Source organism: Protopterus annectens, chromosome 10.part0 (assembly GCF_019279795.1).
Source record: "Protopterus annectens isolate FY-2018-M chromosome 10.part0, PAN1.0, whole genome shotgun sequence".
Taxonomy (NCBI): Eukaryota; Metazoa; Chordata; order Ceratodontiformes; family Protopteridae; genus Protopterus; species Protopterus annectens.
This window is the reverse complement of record NC_056744.1, coordinates 1,714,883,365-1,714,905,570: the sequence shown is the minus strand read 5'-3', so window position 1 is coordinate 1,714,905,570 and position 22,206 is coordinate 1,714,883,365. Positions and strand designations below refer to the sequence as shown.

At 40.3% G+C, this 22,206-nt stretch overlaps 1 protein-coding gene across 1 annotated transcript in view; it reads right to left on the bottom strand.

Moving 5' to 3' along the window:
* Positions 1-3,190: 3,190 nt before the first annotated feature.
* Positions 3,191-22,206, bottom strand: part of LOC122813953 (zinc finger protein 480-like) — a 100,143-nt gene continuing 81,127 nt past the window's right edge. Inside the window, exons 4-6 of the mRNA XM_044086497.1 lie at positions 17,781-17,907; positions 9,086-9,214; positions 3,191-4,974 (exon numbers count right to left, since the gene is read on the bottom strand). Coding sequence (XP_043942432.1) covers positions 3,605-4,974; positions 9,086-9,214; positions 17,781-17,907 — 1,626 coding nt within the window. The 3' untranslated portion in view covers positions 3,191-3,604. The remainder of the gene's footprint in view (positions 4,975-9,085; positions 9,215-17,780; positions 17,908-22,206) is intronic.

Here is a 22,206-nt window from a genome sequence, read left to right as displayed (position 1 = left end):
TATGTTTTTCTACCTGTGCTGATATCTTTAGCTTATTATTTGCAGTACTGTGTGATTGATACTGGTCAGTTCCAGTACTGTACATTGCTTGTATCACAGCTATTTTGTTGATCTGTTCCCCCTCTATACTTTTCTAACAGTGGTGCTTCTTGTCTTAACTGACTTATAGGTTTCTCTATCAGATGCTTCCATGATGGCATTTTACTTCTTCCTTTCCCTTCTCTTACTGATTTATATTTTTGGGGTAAGACTTTATCTGTTATTAATTTAGCTGCAAAGTAATATATCCTTTTTATGTCTGTTATATCACATGAATTTCTGATAAAACAGATGAACACAGTAATCAAGACCATTACCTTTCTATCGTTTTGGGCCTTAGTTACTTTCTGTAATCTGTTATTTTTTCATCGATCTTAACATCTCTGTCTCTATTAAATCAAACAATTCTTCCTTTAGATCATTTTCTTTCAAAATGAGGGTGCATTCTTTGTTCTCTGTCTACTGTGGGCATTCTACAGAAAGTTCCAGAACATCCTCCTGTGACATATCCTCTTCAGCTGCATCCTCTGTTGTGCCTTCAAATGGGAAATTATTGGTCTATCACTATAGCATTGCCTGCGTCAGACTTGCCACCATTTCCTGCTCCTTCCCTCGCTGTGTAACTCCAGCCAAACGTTTGTACTGGTGTATGTCATGTGGCAACTGATCAGATGTTTCCAGCTCCTCCTGCTTCTCCTTAATTGGGAGACTCGTTGTTCCATCGTGCTGTGACATAACCTGTCTTAGACTTTCTACACGAAATGCTTCACATCGCAGGTATTTCATCATGTCAGTTTCTATTTGTTTAATTTCTAGTCTTCTCTTCTACATTCCCACGTTCTGTTCTTATTTCCTGCATTGGGAAATGTTCCCTATCTGTGGGGTTGTTGCCTGTGTTTCTATTCAAATATCTTTGGAGCTTATTTTTTGCATTACTTCCTATGGCTTCCTCCTTTGCATAAATATCGTACCATATCAAATGTCTTTTTTCCCCCATGTCCATGTTTATTTTTATACCTTTCAAAAATCTCTGGGTTTTGTTGCTTATATTTTTGCATTTCATCTGTTGCTATATTTTTCAGGAGCCCCAAAGGTTCTTTGTATTTGTTATAGTTTTCTTGAACCTTTTGTATTAATGAAAGCAAATTTGCATTTGAAGCTTCTGACAGTTTTTCTCGTACAAACATTTTTCTTTCCCCTACTTTCTGTTATTTTTTCTGAATATCTTCTATCTGGAAATCCTGCACTTCTTGCATAACAGTAACAAATATGTAATTTCTTCCTTATCCCCAACAGTCCACTCTGTCACCTTTATGGCTCCTTTTTTGGCCTGTCAGTTTTTGTGTTTTTTGTGGACTGTTACTTCCTTCTACAGCAGGGGCTCTATCCTGCCCACGAGTCTGGCCTGACCCAATTGTAGGAATGTGTCCATGTCTTGAAGATTCAACACTGTCATTTACTCCCATTATGGCACCAGTGTACACACCAGAACTGGGCATTTTTTTATGCTGGGACTTGTGCACTCAACTGTTTTTTTTTTTTTTTTTTTTAATCTTACCCCTCTCCATGATATATGCTACATGAGATACTATCTGTATGTCAGTGTCATCTTGGTGAGATTTTGTTAAAACGGGGTGACCTATGTGAAGGTACTCACCAAGACTTCAGTATAACTTCAGTTCCAACAGTACTACTCTATGACTCCTGCAATTCATATGGAGTTACATGTATTGGTAGCATATCTAAATATGATTGTAGACTCTTCTTTATAACACCTTTTGATCTTACTATTGGAACTGTCTGGTTATATTTCCACATTGCTCTCGTTTCTGCCTGCAAATCGTGATATTTTATGACATTGCGTCTCTCTGTACGCAGGACACTGTAGTCACATGGTGTGGCGATTTCAATGATCAATGCTACTTTTGTCTTCTTTTCTTGGACCACTATATCCAGTTTTCTAGCATCTATCTTTTGAAATGTTGGTAATGGATGATCCCATGTGATGTAGGCTTCTTCATTTTTTATGATGCTTTGCGGCTCATGATTCCAGTGTTTTTCAGCCACTAAAATACCATAATGTTTGCACAATCCCCAGCGCAACAGTCTCACCACATTATTATGCCTTTCAGTATACAGTCCTTCTGCCATTAGTATGTCACAACCAGCAATGAGGTGTGCAACCGTTTCCAATTCGCTTTTACAAAATTACATTTGTCTGTTTCTCCCACATGTTCAATGGACTTGTAAACCAACGTGTATGCAGCCCACTATCTTGGGCTGCCAATGTTAAACTTTCATCTCTTGGTTTGAATTCACCTCTCTTTAACCATTCCTGTGTTCTTTCCTGATCAACGTGAGGTTCTTCCTGAAGTTTTCTATACTTGCAACTATATTTATGCATTTTCCACATTTCTTGCATTCTCATCTGATCCTTCACCTTAAATGCTTTCTTTTGTTTTTTGGCACATTCAGTTGCTTCCTGATTTTTATCTACTTCTAGTTTGATTTCCATTACTGCTTGGTGCCGAAATGCTTCTGCTAGATTAAGCAGAGAAGTCATATTAGATTTAATCTCCTCATATTTCAAAATGTTCACTACGTTCGAGTGTTGTGAGGTCAGCAGATGTATGTGGAGTCCCATGATTGCAGATCTATACATATAATCAATTTCAAGGAGGCCCATCCCTCCTTTGGAATGGGGAATATATAATCTTTGTATGCAATGATTTTTATAAATCATTTGGTGAGCATGAAGCATCCTTCTTGTTTTCCTATCTAATCTATCCAACATATTTTGGGGCCAGTCAATCACTCCAAAACTGTAAGTAAGGACAGGAAGAGCAAATTGGTTTATAGCTTGGATTTTATTCCTAGATATCAGTGCTGTTTTCAGGATTAATTTAAGTCTACTGAAATATTCCTTACCAAGTTTTATTCGCACTTGTTCATGTTTTATTGTTGATCCTTCATCAATTCCCAAATATTTATACACTCCTCCTTGCTCAAGTTCTTTTATATCACATTCTTGTCCCAAACTGATGTTTTCCTGGTGTTGCAGTTTTCATGCTTTAAAGGTTGCTTTTGCAAATTTATCAAGACCAAATGACATTCTTATATCATCTAAAAAAAGTTTTGCAGTTGTGCTTTCAGTTCCTCATCTGATGAGCTATACAGCTTTAAATCATCGACAAAGAGAAGATGATATGAGAAACACTTACCGCATACAGTGCATTTATGAGGTTTTACTCTAATTTCTCCAAGTCTTTTGGTTTTCTAATACCATGATGGGAATGGACCTCATTCCTAAGTCAAAGTCCGAGTAAAGTTAACACAATAGGTATTGTGCATCCTAGCACCAGTGTGCACACCAGAACTGGGCATTTTTTTATCCTGGGGCTTCTGCACCCAACTGTTTTTCTTTTTATCTTACCCCTCTCTATGATATATGCTATACGAGATGCTGTCTGTATGTCAGTGTCGTCTTGGTGAGACTTTCTTAAAACGGGGTGCCCTATGTGAAGGTACTCACCAAGACTTCAGTATAACTTCAGTTCCAACAGTACTACTCTCCTGTTCTTGCTGATTCTATCTCTCCAGTCTTCCCCATGTGAACGAGTTGATGACGATTCAAATAACATCGATATGAAAAAGACTTACCGCATACAGTGCATTTATGCGGTTTTACTCCTTTGTGAATAGATTGATGAAGTTTAAGGTTACTACTACGTGAAAAACATTTGTTGCATTCAGTACATTTATATGGTTTCTTCCCAGAGTGGGTTGTTTGATGGTCTAACAAGCTACTTCTCTGTGTAAAACACTTACTGCAGTCAGTGCATTTATATGGTTTTTCCCCCGTGTGTGTGAGTTGATGACGTATCAAATGACTTTTCCATGAGAAGCACTTACTGCATTCAGCACATGTATACGGTTTTACACCCGAGTGAATGATCTGATGATTTACCAGGCTACTGTGGAATGGGAAACACTTACTGCATTCAGTACATTTAAATGGGTTCTCTCCCGTATGAATCTTTTGGTGATATAGCAGAGAATACTTTGTCGTGTAGCACTTATCACATTCAGGACATTTATATGGTGTTTCAGTTGTACACATCTCATGCTTTTGATGTTTTAGAAGATCATTCTTTCGTGCAAAACTCTTACTACATTCAATGCACTTGTATATTTTTTCTACTAGGTACGTTCTCTGTTCTACTACTTGACTTTGTTGTACAGTAACACTTGTACCACATTCAGAGCTCTTGTTACAAACCTGTGGCACAGATATGAGAGGACACGTGTCAAAGTCCTCTGCAGCTTGACCACTCTTCTGCTGGCCATCGGCCTGATGTGTCTGATGCATTTCACTCTCACCATCTGAGCTCTGGGTGCAGTCAAGTCCCAAGGAAAACTGTGATACAGCAGGAAGATGAAGCTTTTTGTAGTCCTTCATAGTCTGAGCACACTGCTGCCGGTCCTCTGAGTGATGCAGGTAATGTGTTTCATTGTCACATTCAGAGCTCTTGCTCTGGTTACATCCTGCGTGCAGTTGTGATACAGGAGGAAGATGATGCTTGTTGGAGCCCTTCACAGGCTGATCACACTGGTACAGGTTCTCTATCAGGTGTTGTACCTGAGGTGTTTCATTGATACCTTCAGCGATCTGGCTGGAGTCAAGTCCTGAGTGAAGTAGCTGCACAGGAGAGAGAGGACGCTTTCTGCAGCCTTTCACCATCTGAGCACACTGCTGCACATTCTTTGTTGAGTGACGTACCTGGTGTGTTTCATTGTCACTTTTAGTGGTCTGGCTTGAGTTAAATCCCGAGTGAAACTGGAATACAGGAGGGACATGAAGCTTGTCAGAGTCCTTCACAGGCTGAGAACACTGCTGCAAGTTCTCTGTTAGGTGATGTAGCAGGGGTCTCCCACCTAAAATAGATTAATCATCAGCATTTTAGCACGACATAAAAATATGGCAGATATTTCAACCATAACAAGACACATGCATTGTCTAACCATTTTAAATATTATGGATTTATTACCCAATCATAAAGTTATTTTACTCTGTTGTTTTAAAATAAGCAAAAGCATTTCTAACTCATATTATCAGAATCTGGAACTCAAATCCCAGCTTCAACACTGGTTTAGCACCTCCTAAACAATCACAATAATCTAACATGAACCCACCATGTAGGGAGTTTCAACTCCGCACATCCTTTGTCTATATCTGTATCTGTTGTTAAATCTATGAGCCATGAATTTAGTCAAATGCCATTTTGGTTGATAACAGTTTAGTCAATAAAATTGGGTCAAAGGATGTGTGAGATCATACAATTCTCAGGACTGAGAAATATGCCCTTTCCTCCAATACTGTGAAATCTTAAGAGTTGATATTTATAATTAGCAAATGGCCTGCCCCTTGTTTATATTTTGCATGAATTGAGGTTATTGCTTGGTGCATTGGTAGATGCATTAAACATTGACATTTGAGTCTTTCGATTATAATTGAAAGACCCAAGCCTTGAATATATTCAGTAAACCCATACATTAGAAAGACAGACAGATAGACTGATAGATACTGATACAGCTATAGATACAATAATTTGATGGTTGTACAGTTGTAAGGAAAAAAGTCCCAATGCTTGGAATTATTGTTGGCAAACATAAAAGAAACTATTCTGGAAATTATTTCCAATGTAAAAAGCAATCGATGAATTCAACATGAAAGAGCTGAAATACACAGGTTTAAAAGCATCCACTCAACACTTGAGCCAGCATTAGGAAACCAGCTACTTTCATAGCAAACGTAACGAACAGGAGAGCTCATCCATGATCTCCCCTCTCAGTATCTGTCTGTGACAGTGTTACATTCTATATCCAGTACTGTGAGGTGGACCTTCCTGCTGGTTTCTGCATGAAACGATTTCAACAGTTGCCATCACATAGACCACAAGAAAGACCATGTTTATATGTTCCATAATGACATAAGGAAGCGCTGAAACTCTGACATTTATATTAGTGTTTTATATTGTGCTATTCCCGAGGGCAATAAAGACAATGCTGGTATGAGTCTTGGTTGACATGACTGCCAGATGGACACTTTACATGTAAGGCATAGGAATGTAGAAAATCAGTGACAACAGGACTGAGATATAACCTGCGTGAGCAGGAAAAAAAATCCTCTGGCACAAGGAATTGGTTAGAATTTTTTTTTATATAACATGTAACTTAGCAAAGCACACTAGAACACTTCTCAGAACTGGGTTTTCCAGAGGTTTGCCAACTCACACTTAGTAGAAAAGGCTGAATCTGACAAAGTACCTAAAACATACGAAGAAAACCATAGGGACAATTCTAGGCAGTTGGTCATGGTGACCATACCTAGTCATACACAGTTTTAAGCAAACACATTTAAAAAAGTTCTTTCCACCCTCTACAAGCACTTAATAGCTCTTGCATCCTAAACCGAGCAGGGCCTTGCATAATAATCCTGCTGTAAATTTTTTGTCTTCCTTTCCAGTTATCAAAAATAACATTAAAAATCAAAAAAACTAGTACAGTACTTAACCTGTAGTGATAACTTATTCCCTAGGCTGGGAACACATTGCATTAAGAAAATATCCCACCAGCAAGTCTTGTCTATTCCTTGGTGTAGACTTAGGTCCATAGTACAGGTGTTTTAAAGCCACTGATTTTGTGAAGAAATTGGGATCAAATAGGAATGGGTCTTCTGTGCCTCAAAAAGTGAGACACGGGTCACCTGTGAGCATTCCATAGGCTACTTGGTATAAGAAGAGTCGTGCAAATCAAGCTGAAGGTTTTAAGGTCTTTAATTTTCTTGGTTAAAGCTTATTTCAGCCTTGGATTTGTACATATCAATGGTGGCAATGCATTCAATGATGGGTCCAATAAGGGAAATATACAGGACTAAAATGACTTCTTTGGATCTTGAAGATATACTCTTTTAATTAACTGGGCAGGATTGAGGACTTCCTGACTAAGATGGAAAGGTGATGATCAAATGAGTGATACAAGTCTACAAGTTCTTAGGTCTCTTATGACCACAGGGGTAGAACATGTAAAATATCAAGAGGGAGCAGAGATTTGCTAAATGTACAATGCTGCACTTTTCCACATTTATCGTGTTTAGTACACAAGCTATGGGTATACTCCAGCACTTGTTGGAGCAGCTTAGTATCAGGGGTTGAAAAGATAACAGCTCCCAGCTTGTAGTCATCAGCAAACTTGATCAATCACATTTCTGGGATTTTGGTTTGGATGTTTTACAAATAAAAGCCAAACTGCAGAGGGCCCAGAACTGATCAGTGTGGTTCTCCACTAGTAATGTTACATTCAGCAAGGGCCCGGCACTAATTCCTGTGGTACTCCACTACTTACAATGTTACATCCAGCGAGGGCCTGGTTCTGATCCCTGTGCTGCTCTATTACACTTTACAAGGGCCCAGCAATGATCTCTGTGCTGCTCTATTACACTTTACAAGGGCCCAGCAATGATCTCTGTGCTGCTCTATTACACTTTACAAGGGCCCAGCAATGATCTCTGTGCTGCTCTATTACATTTATCAAGGGGCCAGCACTGATCTCCCTGCTGCTCTATTACATTTAACAAGGGCCCATCACTGATCTCTGTGCTGCTCTATTACATTTAATAAGGGCCCAGCACTGATCTCTGTGCTGCTCTGCTAGTTAAAGTGTTACATTCAGAGAGGGCCCGGCGTTGATCCCTGTGGTGTTCTGCTAGTTACAATGTTACATTCAAATAGAGCCCAGCACTGATACCTGTGTTGTTTCACTGGTTACAATATTATATTCAGAGAGGGCCCGGCATTGATCCCTGTGGTGGTCTGCTAGTTACAATGTTACATTCAAAGAGGTTCTGGGCCTGATCCTTGAGGTAGTTACAATGTTACATTCAATTTTACACTTCACTTCTAGGAGGAGTGTATGGGGCCTTTGAATGTCATAACTTGGTTGCTGATTTCATCACCGGTATCTGGTTTGTAGGGTTTCCTTAGTAATTACTTCTCCTTCATGGCTGGAGAAAGTATCTTGGTAGTCTTCCAGGGTTTTTGGTTAACAGTAGGGATAAGGGGTGCTTAGCTCCTGGTAGAATTACATCTAACAACTGAAGCATAACACAGGGTCAAGCAAGTAAGGGAGGAGGCATGCAAGCTTCAGAGGTTCTCAAAGGAGAGGCTTTGCCCCATTTATGCAGTTAATATTCTCAAACACCTTTCTTCTCTGGAGGTTAAATTATTCAAGACAATTTGCGGTTTATATTGAGTTACTGATTACAAACTTAACTTGTCCAGCACACACATCCTTCCCATTGGCATTTCTCAATGTTTATAGTACTAAATGGCATGTTAGCACAGGAGGTGAAGGCTATGAGCTGCAAATAATTTTTATCCAGCAATTCTAGGTTTGATTATCCCCACAGTTTCCTCTTAGTAACTTCATGACGTTCAGCAAATCATTCAGAGAGACAATTCTCCCTGGTCAGACCTGAAAAAGGCATGCTTAGTGGGTTTACCTGATCAAGAGATCAACAAAATAAACACAATACATAAAAGTCTATCAGTTATAATACTACACTAGTTAAAAAAAATGGATCCAGGAGTTCAAAACCTGAAACCTCTGATGGGTTAGTAATGTGATCTACTATGCCAAAGCCCATGAAAATGTTTTATCGGAACACTGACTACATAATATAAACTCTGCAATTTTACCAGATTTTTGCCAAAAGAAAAAAGTCAGTAGTTTTTACCAGAATGTCCCCACCTTCCATCACATCCACCAACTCTGATCTTACAGGCAATTTCATGGACATAAATGCTTTATGAAAAGACCCTAACTTTAACGTCCTCGCCTGGATTTTCATTATTTTGTTGATCCCTTTAACCCCTCGTCTTTCTCTCGCTCTCTCTTTATACATAATTTCCCTAGCTTTACAAAGACAAGGGCAAGGTCTGTACAAAACAACATCCTACAATTCACCGTTCATGAGTTGTTCACTTACTGTTGAGATTGTGTTCTGTATCAGCTTTATTTCCTGTGATGCTTTCCCCTTCCAAAGCACTACGCTGCAGCTCCGGATCATTACCTTCGTTAAGTAGCAAGAATAACTTTCTTGGGGGGATTTGGAATCCTGCAAAGAAAAAAAAAACATTATATGTTCTTCACCAATACTTTTGACCTAGCATGAACAAAAATTGAGTACATAAGACAACCATAACTGATAAGCATAGAACACTTGTTCAACGTTGGCATCTAGGAATGTGTAGTCAGTCTGAAACATGTCATACTCACCCATACTCAGCTAAGAGAATTACAATGTATTCCATTTTGTGTCTTCTTTTGGCTTTTCCCAGTTAGGGGTCGCCACAGCAGAACTCCGGTTCGCTAATGATTGGCAATGGATTTTTACGGTGCCGAGTTGCTAGCCCTACCTTCAAAGAAGGCACACCCATTCAGACATGCACCTACCTGCATGTCTTTAGATGTCACTTGACGATGGGGAGGACATGCAGACTCCACACAGAAGGCACTCCAGGCAAGAATTGAACGGGAGAACCTCTTGCTGTGAGGCAACAACGCTAACCGCTGCACCACCGTGGCCCTCTCCAAATGTATTCCATTTTGTAACAGTATGAAATCATTACTGTAAAAGAACTGCACAATGTTTTATTGTTAACATCTTGCAGTTTCATGAATACCTTTAAGAAAAGTTCCCTTTCTATCCAAATAACAGTTGAGTCTACGGATATGAAGAGTTACAGTATTAAACCAATGATAAGTAGACCAAGTTTTATAAGTCAGGCTGTATGAAAAAAATGAAAGTTTTTTTTTTCTGAAGTTGAAGATTTTTTTTTTCTTGGGTACCCTTAACATTTTAAGGCTGAACTACATAGCTGAAACTATGAACTAATGCACTGTTTGGAATCTCTTCAATATTTTAAAATCTTTTTTTTTAAACGGAAAGTCCACCCTGTCCTACAGTCTATTTCTTTTCTGCCACCAATATGGTTCCAGTATTGTTTAGGTGTCAGACACCTGCCTGTACTTTAAAATAAAAAAAACTTCCTTGCCTTGGAAAGAAATAAAGAAAAAGCACACCTATCTTTACGATTAACTTCTCATGTGCTTTGACAGCGGAATTTGTTTCTGCCTGCATGACATACCACAGAGGTGGGGGAATATGTATGTTTTTTTCCTGTCAGGTACTGTCAAAAATCTTTTATATAGGCAATTATTTCTGCTGACATCAGCAACTGCTACAAAACTTTGAAAACTGCTGCAAAACTGTTTTCTATTGTTTTTAATTCATAGAGATAGAAAAACCAAGCCACTGCACATAGGTGACAGTGTTGCCACCTGTCCCTCTTTCTGTGTAACAGTCTTGATGTGGGCAGTTCTGTCACATGGGGGCCATGAAAGTTAGCAAATGTCTTCATATTTATGAAGAAAAAATAGAAAAAACGTTTCTGTAAATGATACAGAAAACTGTGACAATGCATTGATATTAACTTAGTATGATATTATTAACTTAGTATGATATTAAGGATTGCAAACAAATAATGTGGCACATTATACACTCTTTATATGATGTTTGTCTTTTCGGCTTTTCCCGGTTAGGGGTTGCCACAGCGGAACTCCGGTCCGCTAATGAAAATTTGGTGTTTTGTATTTGTTGGCGTTTTACATCTGTGGATTAAAGCTTTTTGTGGTGAATTTTTCGCATCTACTACCGTTTATTTGAAGAAGGAGTTTGTATCTCTAAGCTGGGACTATACTTCCTGTATGGTATTTGTGCCTACTTTATCTACAGCTGATTTGCAGATTGACTGCCTTTTCATTCAAGATTTAGATTCAAATTTGTGTTGTTTGGGAACAGGTCAAGTGCCTGCATCGTACAGAACTGACTTGCAGAGTTGCTGCTTTTTACTTAACTTTCATTCAACTCTGTGTTGCTTTGGAACCAGGTTTGGTGTGTTGTTCCGGTTCTGTTTTCCCCGCTAATGAAAATGCTTTTTCATTGGTTGATGGCATGATTTGTCCTGCAGAAATCAAGTTTCAGTGACAATGTTTTATTTCAGGCATCTAAAAAGATAGCAAACATAATATTTGCCCAGTTTTTTTTCCTAGTGATCCACATGTAAGAGAGATTACTTTCTCCAGCTGCAGCAGTTTTATAGAAATTGCACACGGCACAGAGAATATCTAGTGTTTTTTATGATGTGCTAGTACACTGCAATATAACAAATGAAGAGTTAAGCAATGCAGCAGGAGAAAGAGGTGATCTCTGCTTGACTTACAAACGACCCAGCCCTACTTGAAATGCTACACCTAAAGAAATCCCAAACCCCCTGCACCACACGCTCCACAGATCACAACCTCATTACCACAATCAACAGAACATGCTGGAGGGACAGGTTCCTCACTCAGAGACTGCCCATGCTATGGAATAGACTTCCCATACATGTCAAGCAGAGCATCTCACTGGCCGTCTTCAAGAGGAATCTTAACGAGCGGATGGATAACAGAAAGTTTGCTCCGGGGATCATTCCCGTTGCATTGCTGGATATGGGCACTGTGAACTAACATCGGGTGGCACGGTGCCTGGGCAATTCTTTTTTTGGGCTAGGCTTGTAAAGGCTCCGGGGCTATTAGCCTCATACACACCTATGAACCTATGTGTAAAACCATTTGTGATGCATTAAAAACAGTAAAATTGTCCAACATTTAGGAAAAAATAAATGAAATACTTCTCTTCCTGTTGCACATTGCTGATCAGCAGAACCAGTTCCTTGAAATGTCAACTAAAGATCAGCAGAACCAGTTCCCTGAAAAGTCAACTAACAGTTCTGAGCTGCATTTACAGCTTTAACACCTTAGGAAGAGTGAGGTGGTGGACAGTCTGTTAGTGCTCTTGGAATTAACAGTCCTTACATAAACCTACAATTTTGCTACATTTTCTGTTGTGATTTAAAATAAGCTCGGAGAAAAATGTATATGATGGTTATTCAGGAAGGAAAAAAATGCAAGGACTCCTTCTACAGAAAGTGAAGAAGGTGACTGTGACTCATGCTAGTGCCACATTATGTCAACAGGATGTGAAGACAACATTACTTCCTTAAGTCCTCTTATTTGAATTATGCTAGAATTAACATAGATTTTTGGGAAAAAGACAAGAAAGAACTAAAACCAGATGATATTAATATGGCAGGCCCCATGTCAGTTATTTTAGATTAAACATTAACATCTTATAAGAGTGATGTTGATGCAATAAAATAATCACAAATACAAATATACAATAAAAAAAAATATTTAAGTTCTACTGAATTTTCCTTCAAGTCAAATTTTTAGGAAAGACTATACCTTGTGCTAGATCCAGATGTGGAAACATTCTAAAGCCCACCATATTTATAAGTACTGCATCCAAGTATAAAGTGATCTGCATTTCTGAGAAATTAAACATACAAGGACAACTGATTTACTGCCTGTGCCACATATAGGAATTAGTTTTCAGATCATCAAAATACAAATAAGCTATACAGATCTGACATAAACTGTAGTTTAAGAACATGAATTTACCCTGAAATTTCCCATGAATAATTAATCAAAAGTGCACAAAGAACATGAATGTCATAAAGGCAGAACTTGTGAGAATCGCAGCTTCTAGTTTAGAGGTGAACTTGGAGATTTGTATCACAGTGCTGTGGGAATAAAATGAAAGCTCTTGTGGGGGGGTGGTATAATTTGTCACAGTGCTGTGGGAATAAAATGAAAGCTCTTGTGGGGGGGTGGTATAATTTGTCACAGTGCTGTGGGAATAAAATGAAAGCTCTTGTGGGGGGGTGGTATAATTTGTCACAGTGCTGTGGGAATAAAATGAAAGCTCTTGGGGGGTTGGTATAATTTGTCACAGTGCTGTGGGAATAAAATGGAAGTTCTTGTGGGGGGGTGGTATAATTTGTCACAGTGCTGTGGGAATAAAATGAAAGCTCTTGTGGGGGTGGTAATTTGTCACAGTGGGTGGTATAATTTGTCACAGTGCTGTGGGAATAAAATGGTATAATTTGTCACAGTGCTGTGGGAATAAAATGAAAGCTCTTGGGGGGGGGGTATAATTTGTCACAGTGCTGTGGGAATAAAATGAAAGCCTTTGGGGTGGTATAATTTGTCACAGTGCTGTGGGAATAAAATGAAAGCTCTTGGGGGTGGTATAATTTGTCACAGTGCTGTGGGAATAAAATGTAAGCTCTTGTGGGGGTGGTATAATTTGTCACAGTGCTGTGGGAATAAAATGAAAGCTCTTGTGGGGGTGGTATAATTTGTCACAGTGCTGTGGGAATAAAATGAAAGCTCTTGGGGTGGTATAATTTGTCACAGTGCTGTGGGAATAAAATGAAAGCTCTTGGGGTGGTATAATTTGTCACAGTGCTGTGGGAATAAAATGAAAGCTCTTGGGGGTATAATTTGTCACAGTGCTGTGGGAATAAAATGGTATAATTTGTCACAGTGCTGTGGGAATAAAATGAAAGCTCTTGGGGGTATAATTTGTCACAGTGCTGTGGGAATAAAATGAAAGCTCTGGGGGTATAATTTGTCACAGTGCTGTGGGAATAAAATGAAAGCTCTTGTGGGGGGGTGGTATAATTTGTCACAGTGCTGTGGGAATAAAATGAAAGCTCTTGGGGGGGGGGTATAATTTGTCACAGTGCTGTGGGAATAAAATGAAAGCTCTTGGGGGGGTGGTATAATTTGTCACAGTGCTGTGGGAATAAAATGAAAGCTCGTGGAGGTGGTATAACAGTCAAGGTCTATACCTCACAGTAATAAAGGAACAGGGTTTGCTTCTACCTTTGAAAGGGAAACTGACTAGGCTTAAAATGGCTCACAAGCATAGCTAGTCCAGTACCAGCAACGTAACAGAATGCCTGTCTGATGAAGCGTTTTATAAGACAGAGAAACATGAGAAGGCAATGGGTGTAGCGTATAGCATGGCAAAATGTACAAGGAGGTGTGCTAAAGAGAAACCGAATGGGAAGCAGACAGAATTAGTGAACAAGTTAAGGGAAAAAATTATATATATATATAGGTTCATAGGTTCATACTAGGCTATCTGCCCTAGGGCATTTATAAGCCTAGCCAGAGTGTGTTTGGCTTTCGCCACCCATTTTAAATTAATTTTGCTATGCCCTTTTTCGAGGTTAGTATACTGTGCCTCTGTCTAACAGTGACACAGAAGTGATACCCGGGGTAAACCTACGATCTCCCATCCACTCATCAAGATTCCTCTTGAAGACAGTCAATGAGGGACTCTGCCTAACCTGGACTGGGATTTTATTCCAGAGTGAAGGGAGCCTCTGGGTTATGAATCTGTCCCTCCAGCATGTCCTATTTATTTCAGTGCTGAGGTTCAAGTCTCTCGAGCGCGTAGCTCGACGGGATTTGGATTTTCTGAGGTGCAGCATGTCCATTAATTCTGGGTTGGACATGGCTTTATACGTCAGGCACAGATCGCCTCTGAGCAGGCGGTATGCCACTGAGCAGAGCTGGAGTTTCTTTAACCGGGCAGCATATGGCATCTGTTTGAGCCCTTTGATCCTCTTGGTGAGGTACTTTTGGGGTCTTTCCAGTTGCTGCAGGTGTCTGGTAAGGTACATCCCAAAAGAGGCATTGTACTCAATTATGGGCCTGATGAGGGATGAGTAAAGAGGCACGATGACCTCCCCTGATCTAGATGTGAATCTCTTCATGATTAGGTGGGCTATATAAAATAATTTTCTAACCACTTTGGCCACGTGGTTGTCGAATGAGAGATTGCTATCAACTTGGGTCCCCAGGTCCCTAATTACTTCTTCCGTACTTAATGGATTACCATCTATGTGGTAATTTGTGGGCACTTTGTTTTTGCCAAACGGGATGACTATACACTTTTTGGCGTTTAGCTTGAGGCCATGGCTCTGGCAACAGTTGTCTGTTTCTATGAGGCCCTTTTGGAGGATGCTTGTGTCGGCTGGAGAGTCGATTATGGCGCCCAGTTTGCAGCCATCTGCGAACTTGGTCAGCCACAGTCCTTCCGTGTTGGCCTGTACCTCCGAGAAATATATACCGAACAAGAGAGGTCCCAGGACTGAGCCTTGTGGGACACCACTTTTAACTGGTTTGGAGTCTGACATGGCTCCAGCAGTTCTAACCATGTGGGTTCTGTCCTTGAGCCAGTTTGCAAACCATCTAGTGACATAGGGGTTTATATTTAAGCTGGTGAGCTTATCTATAATGCCTGAGTGGGGTATTGCATCGAAGGCTTTTGCGAGGTCCAGGTAGGCTGTGTGGACCACCTTCCCCTCTTCAATGGCCTTGGTGACTGTTTCAAAGAAATCGACCAGGTTTAAGAGGCAGGATCTGCCCTTAACAAAGCCGAACTGGGTAGGATCCAGTGTCTGTAGGTCCCCAATATCTTTATTTATGAGGTCCATGATGATCCTTTCCATAGCTTTGCAGACCAAGTTAGTCAGGCTTATGGGGCGATAGTTTCCAGGATCCGTTGAGGCACCACCTTTGTGGAGATGGACCACTGTTGCTGTACGCCACTCTTTGGGTACATATCCTGTAGTAAGGTTGAGATTGAACAGTAGTTTTATGTTTGGGTTTAGTTCTTCTTGGAGTTCATGTAGGACGCAGCCCGGGACACTGCCTGGTCCCATTGATGCTGTGTTTTTTGCTTTGGAAAGGGCGGCTCTTACCTGAGCATCTGAGATGTCGGGGGGCAGCACTCTGCTGGGATACATATTTGCCCTTTTGGTGGGGAAGGGGGGGGAGAAGTTTGCGCTGAACCTGTCAGCTAGGATGTTGGCAATGTCTGTGGGTTCGGTGTATTTTTTGTCATTTTGGACTAATTCTGAGCATATCTGGGAATTCCCACCCAGGTTCCTAACATAACTAAAGAAAGCCTTGTGATTATCCTTAGTGTCCTGTGCAATTTTTCTCTCGAAGCTGGCCTTTTTTATGAGTGCCCGTAGTTTTTTGCTAATACTGATCAGAGATGCCTTCCCTTTTTGGGATTTTGCTCTATCATGTAGTAGCTTCCTCCTTCTATTGTATAGTTTGTTTATGGCTGGGGTCCACCAGACAGGACACCTGCCTTTGGAGGATTGGGTCTTGCTTTTGTTTGGGATTGCATGATCCATGCATTCCTGAAGGTGTTCATAGAATGCGTTTATAAAGGATTCTATGGTCTGGGCAGTATTTTCCACAGGCCTGGGGGCTTTGAAGGATTCCATCTCGGTTTTGAAGAGTGTGAAATTTGCTTTAGAGATGTTTTTCACTGTGGTTTTCTGGGCAGGGCTGAGGTCGGGATGTGGATATCTAGTGAGATTAGTTTATTGTCTGATCTTACCAGTGAGGGATACACTTCTGGTCTGGAGCATAGAGTCCCCATGTTGGTGATGATCAGGTCCAGTATGTTTTCCCCTCTTGTGGGAGTGGTAACAAGCTGTTCCATAGCATTTGAGTTTATAAATTCTAGGAACCTTTGGGCTAGGGTGTTGGAGCTAGAGTAATGCTCCCAGTCTATGTTTGGGTAGTTGAAGTCGCCCAATATAATGGTGTTTGGAGAGACCTTCAAATTTTCCAGTGTTCTCAGGAAGGCCGAGTGGGGTTCCTGGGTTTGGGAGGGTGGTCTGTAGCAGGCTATAAACTGGAAGGCAGTTTATATATATATATATATATATATATATATATATATATATATATATATATATATATATATATATATATATATACACACATATACATACACATACACACACAGTTAGTGGTTGAGGAGGGGGTACTGTGTTAGGGTTAGTGATTGAGGATATTGCACCCAGGAAGGATAGGACTGAGTAGAAGCTTTGTTAAGAACCTAGCAGAAGATAAAAGGAAACTTAAGTTAGGTAATTAATGAACAGTTAAGAGACAAGGTTACAGATGATATAGTACTTAAAATAGTGACACATTTATTTGGAAAATTGTTCCAACATGATAAAAGAACCTGAAAACCTACAGCATTATGCAATATGGATTACAAAATGTTTATTACAACAGCACAAGGATGACAGGAAGACTGTGGGACATTTCAGCTGCTGTAGCATTGAGTGTGGCACAAAAGCAAGTAAGTGAAATTTTAAGTTTGACTATGGATTTGACAGATACTGTTATGCAAAAGAGAGAAGGTAAGATATTGTCCTGTGATATTAGCAGGGCTTTTACATATGCAGGCATGAAATATTTGAGTTACAGTTTTGGAGATACAAGTTTCAAAAAGTCATTATATAAACATAAATTTTTTTTGGTAACTGGTTGACTGATAAGATTAAAATATGGAAGGGGTGAGGCAAAGGTGTCCATTAAGTAGTTATTTTTTTGTTTGGTAATGTACGCTGTACCACAAAAGAATGATGGTTTACTATCAAAAGACAGAACATATGAAAAGTCCAGCACAACTACTCAACTAACTAACTAATGAATTCATATCATCTGAATTAGGTGAAATCTGACAACAGAGGAGATAGGACTAGTGACACACTATGTCCCAATGAAGTATTTACCTTCCGCAAAAACATGACAGCTGTGACCCATTATATTTTCAGCAGTATGGAAAAGGGACTTCAGTTTAACAGGGCCTTCTATACAAACTCACTCTCCTGATATGGGACTACACTTACCCACAGAAACCATGGTGTCATAGTTCTGTACCATCACTTCCCTGTGAAGCATCTTGTCTTGTTTTCTTAACATCTTCCATTCCTCTTCCGAGAAAGAGACGGTAACATCATCAAATGTTTCTGGTACCTGAAAGGAACATGCAATAGGTTTTATCCTTCTTTTTACTGCATGCAACATCAGCTGTGACTTTTTCAACAGAAACTATTAGAATTATTTCTTAATAGCATTGTTTCTGCCAGTTGTCCTGTAAAGTCCTCAGACTCGTATGAATTCAAGGGGTTAATGTAACTAACTGAGACATACCTGCATTTTGGGAAAAGTACAAATGAATAACCTACAGCATAAGACACTATTATACAATGGCAGTGGGGTAGGCATGAGTGGGATGAGGACACACCAATAACCCACAGGGTGATGCAGCATTGTTATACACTGGTAGAGGAAGGGGAGTGAGTCGGCTGAGCAACATTCAGGGTGATACACCATTGTTATACAATGGCAGTGGGAGGGGGTGAGTGGGATGAACAACCTACATGCACCAATGTTATACAACGACATTGTGAGGGGGGTGAGTGGGATGAATAACCTACATGCACCAATGTTATACAACAACATTGTGAGGGGGTGAGTGGGATGAATAACCTACATGCACCAATGTTATACAACGACATTGTGAGGAGGTGAATGGGATGAATAAACGTACAGGGTGATACACCATTGTTATACAACGGCAGTGGGAAGGGAGTTGAGTGTGATGAGAACAGATGCATAACCTACAGGATGACCCACCGACTATACAGTGGCAGTGGGAGGGGAATCAATAGGATAAACCAAGGGTGATGCACCATTGTCATACAATATCAGTGAAAGGGAGGAGACTGGGACAAATAACCTAGAGTGATGCATCATCGTTCTACAATCACATTGTGAGGGGGTGAGTGGGACGAATAACCTACATGCACCAATGTTATACAACGACATTGTGAGGGGGTGAGTGGGACGAATAACCTACAGGGTGATGAACCAGTTTTATACAATAACAGTGGGAGGGGACGGAGTGGGATGAATAACCTACAGGGTGATGAACCAGTTTTATACAATAACAGTGGGAGGGGAGTGAGTGGGATGAACAACCTACAGGCTGATGCACAATTGTTATATAATGGCAGTGGAAGGGGAGTAGGTGTGATGAAATCAGGTGACCAACTTACAGAGTGATGTGCTGTTGTCATAGAATGGTAGTGGGAGGGGAAAAAGTGAGATATAGACAGATGCATAATCTAAATCGTACTGATCTGATGAGGTGCATTGGTAATGCTACAAGCAGCAGCAAGAAGTGGAGAGATGCCAAGTATGGGGCAATAGGCCTATGCTGTGCAGTGGTACTGGGAATGGAGGAGAGATGAGAAAACAAAGGTAAACTAGAGGGCAATGGTCAGTGCAGCAGCAGCACCAGTGGGAAAACCATGGAAAGAATGAAAACAGAGGGCCGAGGTACAAGTCACCGGGCTCATGAAATGCACAAAGCATGAAAGCTCAAGGGAGGGAGAGAAGGGACTGAAGCATGACATGAGGACTAAGCTACATACCCCTCAGCCCATCTAATACACTGGGGAGTGGGACAAAACTGAGGAAGCTGAGATCAGATGGCCAAGCTACATCTTATTAAACCATGTGATGCACCAGGAGAGAGACAGGACAGAGACAGAACTGTGGGTGGGTGAGATCACAGGTCACTGAGCCAGTGTGATGGACTAAGAGTGGGAGAAGAGTGAGTGGCATGAGGTCAGAGGGCTAAAGGTCAAGGAACTATACAATACTCGTGATATGCAATATAGTAGGAGGTCAGAGGGTTAAAGGTCAGGGAGCTACACAACACTCATGCTATGTAATATGGTATGAGGTCAGAGGGCTAAAGGACAAGGAGCTACACAACACTCATGCTATGTAATACATTATGAGGTCAGAGGGCTAAAAGGACAGGGAGATACACAACACTCATATTATGTAATATGGTATGAGGTCAGAGGGGTAAAAGGACAGGGAGCTACACAACACTGGGTAAAAGGACAGGGAGCTACACAACGCTCATGTAATATGGTTTACTGAAGTTAATATGGTATTTCAGGAGAATATTGAAGTCATTGTTATCATGGAGACATGGTTTGAACCACATAATTCCCCACAGTTCAAGCCATGTTATTCCAGATGCCATAGTATCTTATTTATATAAACAACAGATATGAAATCTGTAATAATAATAATGCCATCCATATGTTAAGCAGGTAGGCCCACTAGACACAAAATACCTTTACAGGGACAACCTGGGATTAATGTCTGGTTAAGTGACTTGCTCAAGGTCACACAGCAGACAAATGATGGGTGTGGGAATCAAACCCCATACCACAGCATCTACAGTTCACAGCCTTAATATACTGATCCAAATGCCACATATTTTCATAATCGATAATCTTAATGAGTAGTAATACTTGTGAAATCACTTCTTCCTCAGTGAATACTCCACGTGATTATCATATTATGGGTTTCTACAAAGGTCCAAAATTAACTCAAAATATAGATATGAGAACACGAGTACCCTGACTGATGCCATGTGTAAGGACGTACCATGGCGTTACCTTGTCAACTGTCTCAACCTGTCCATGTGTAAAAACGTACCATGGTGTTACCTTGTCAACTGTCTCAACCTGTTCATGTGTAAAAACATACCATGGTGTTACCTTGGCAACTGTCTCAACCTGCTCTCTAAGCAATATGAACTTGACTTCATGGAAAATCTAACAAATTTTATTTCCTCTCAAAATGTAATATTTTCAGTAGTTTAACATAGTGGATGTAGTTATTACTCATCCATGTGCTGAGCTTTCCGTAGGTTCATAGGTGAATACTAGGCTAACTTCCCTGAAGACCCATTTTAAGCCTAGCCAACTGCACAAGATCAGACTCAAACCTTGTACCTTGGGTCTGTGATAAGAAGACCTTAACCATGATGTCAAACCCACTCCCCCGAAAAAATAGTTTAGGCCCAAGGGTCTCAAACACACAAACTTGTTGTTTGGAGATGATGTCTTCCCACTAGACCATCTGCTGCCCTTTCTAGTTTATGGATATTGCACCATTAGCTAATTATGAACAGGACATGTTCACAGTGATCTCATTTTTCAAAAAGCAAAGTCTACGTATAGCCGCCATTTAGGACATTTTTATAATGTAGTTTACAATTCCGTTATTGAAGAAATCAGAGTGCAGCTTGAACAGCATAAACCAAGTCATATAGAGACATGGGATGGCTTTCAAGATTTCTTATCAAATATTCTTGATAAACATGCTACAATAAATAATGCAAAGGCCGGATCAAGAGACAGCCTACCTTGGTAAACTGTACAATGAAATGAAAAAAACTGTGGAAACTTTACAGGGATATCACAACTGGCAGTAACACTCATTTTTTTCTTTTTTCCCCTAGCCTTGTCAACCATTAAATTCTACTTCACCACTGCCACATTAGGCTATTTACCCTACAGGAGATGACAGCCCTGATCTCGTGTTCTTCTTGATAAGGGAGGTGAGCACAGAGGAGGCATTACCCAACCAAGGCTAGGGGGTTGAGGCATTTTAGCTCGGTCTTCTCTATGCACGCAGGCAATCATCCCAGAGTCTGATGTGCAAACAGAGGTCAGCAAGGGTATGTCCCTTAGTTCTGTGGGTAGACTATACCCTTAAGGCTGTGTTACCCCTCCCCTCAGCATCTGTACTCTTCACTGGGGATTAGATAATAGGAATGAGTACCACGACATACCAAATGCCCATCCCCTTCCCCACAAAAACAATCAGGCTGGCAGAGCCACACCACTCCTACCTTCTCAAACAGGTGCGCAAGGCACTACTTGAACTGCACCTTTATCCTGCTATGCTAAAGGAGATGGAAATTGCATGAAGGCTAAGTGGAAAACGAGCCAGTACAAATCTGTCTTGCAAAATACATGCTAGAAAATCATCACGAGCAGAATTTGGTGCAAAAAGCCAATGACAATAAACGGCTTTTTTCAATGACGCCAACAAGTTAAAGAATCAGAATGGTACTCAAACCAAGTTATTATATTCGTAAACAGCTGTCTAAGACAATAAAGGTATTGTTAACGGTTACAATTAAATATTGTCTGCATCTGGTTCAGGTCATCATAATGTTACTTAGATGGGGCTTATTGTCCACAAATGTCTATAGAAATTATTTAAAGAAGCATTACTGAGTATCAATATAAACAGCACTACAGATCCAGATGCGTTACCAGGTATTTTTATTAGGAAACTTTCTGATATTTTGACCCATACGGTGGTAAAACTGCTATAACTGTAGGTTTGGTCATGTATATAACCTATTATGGCAGTCTGCAACAGTTATTCCTA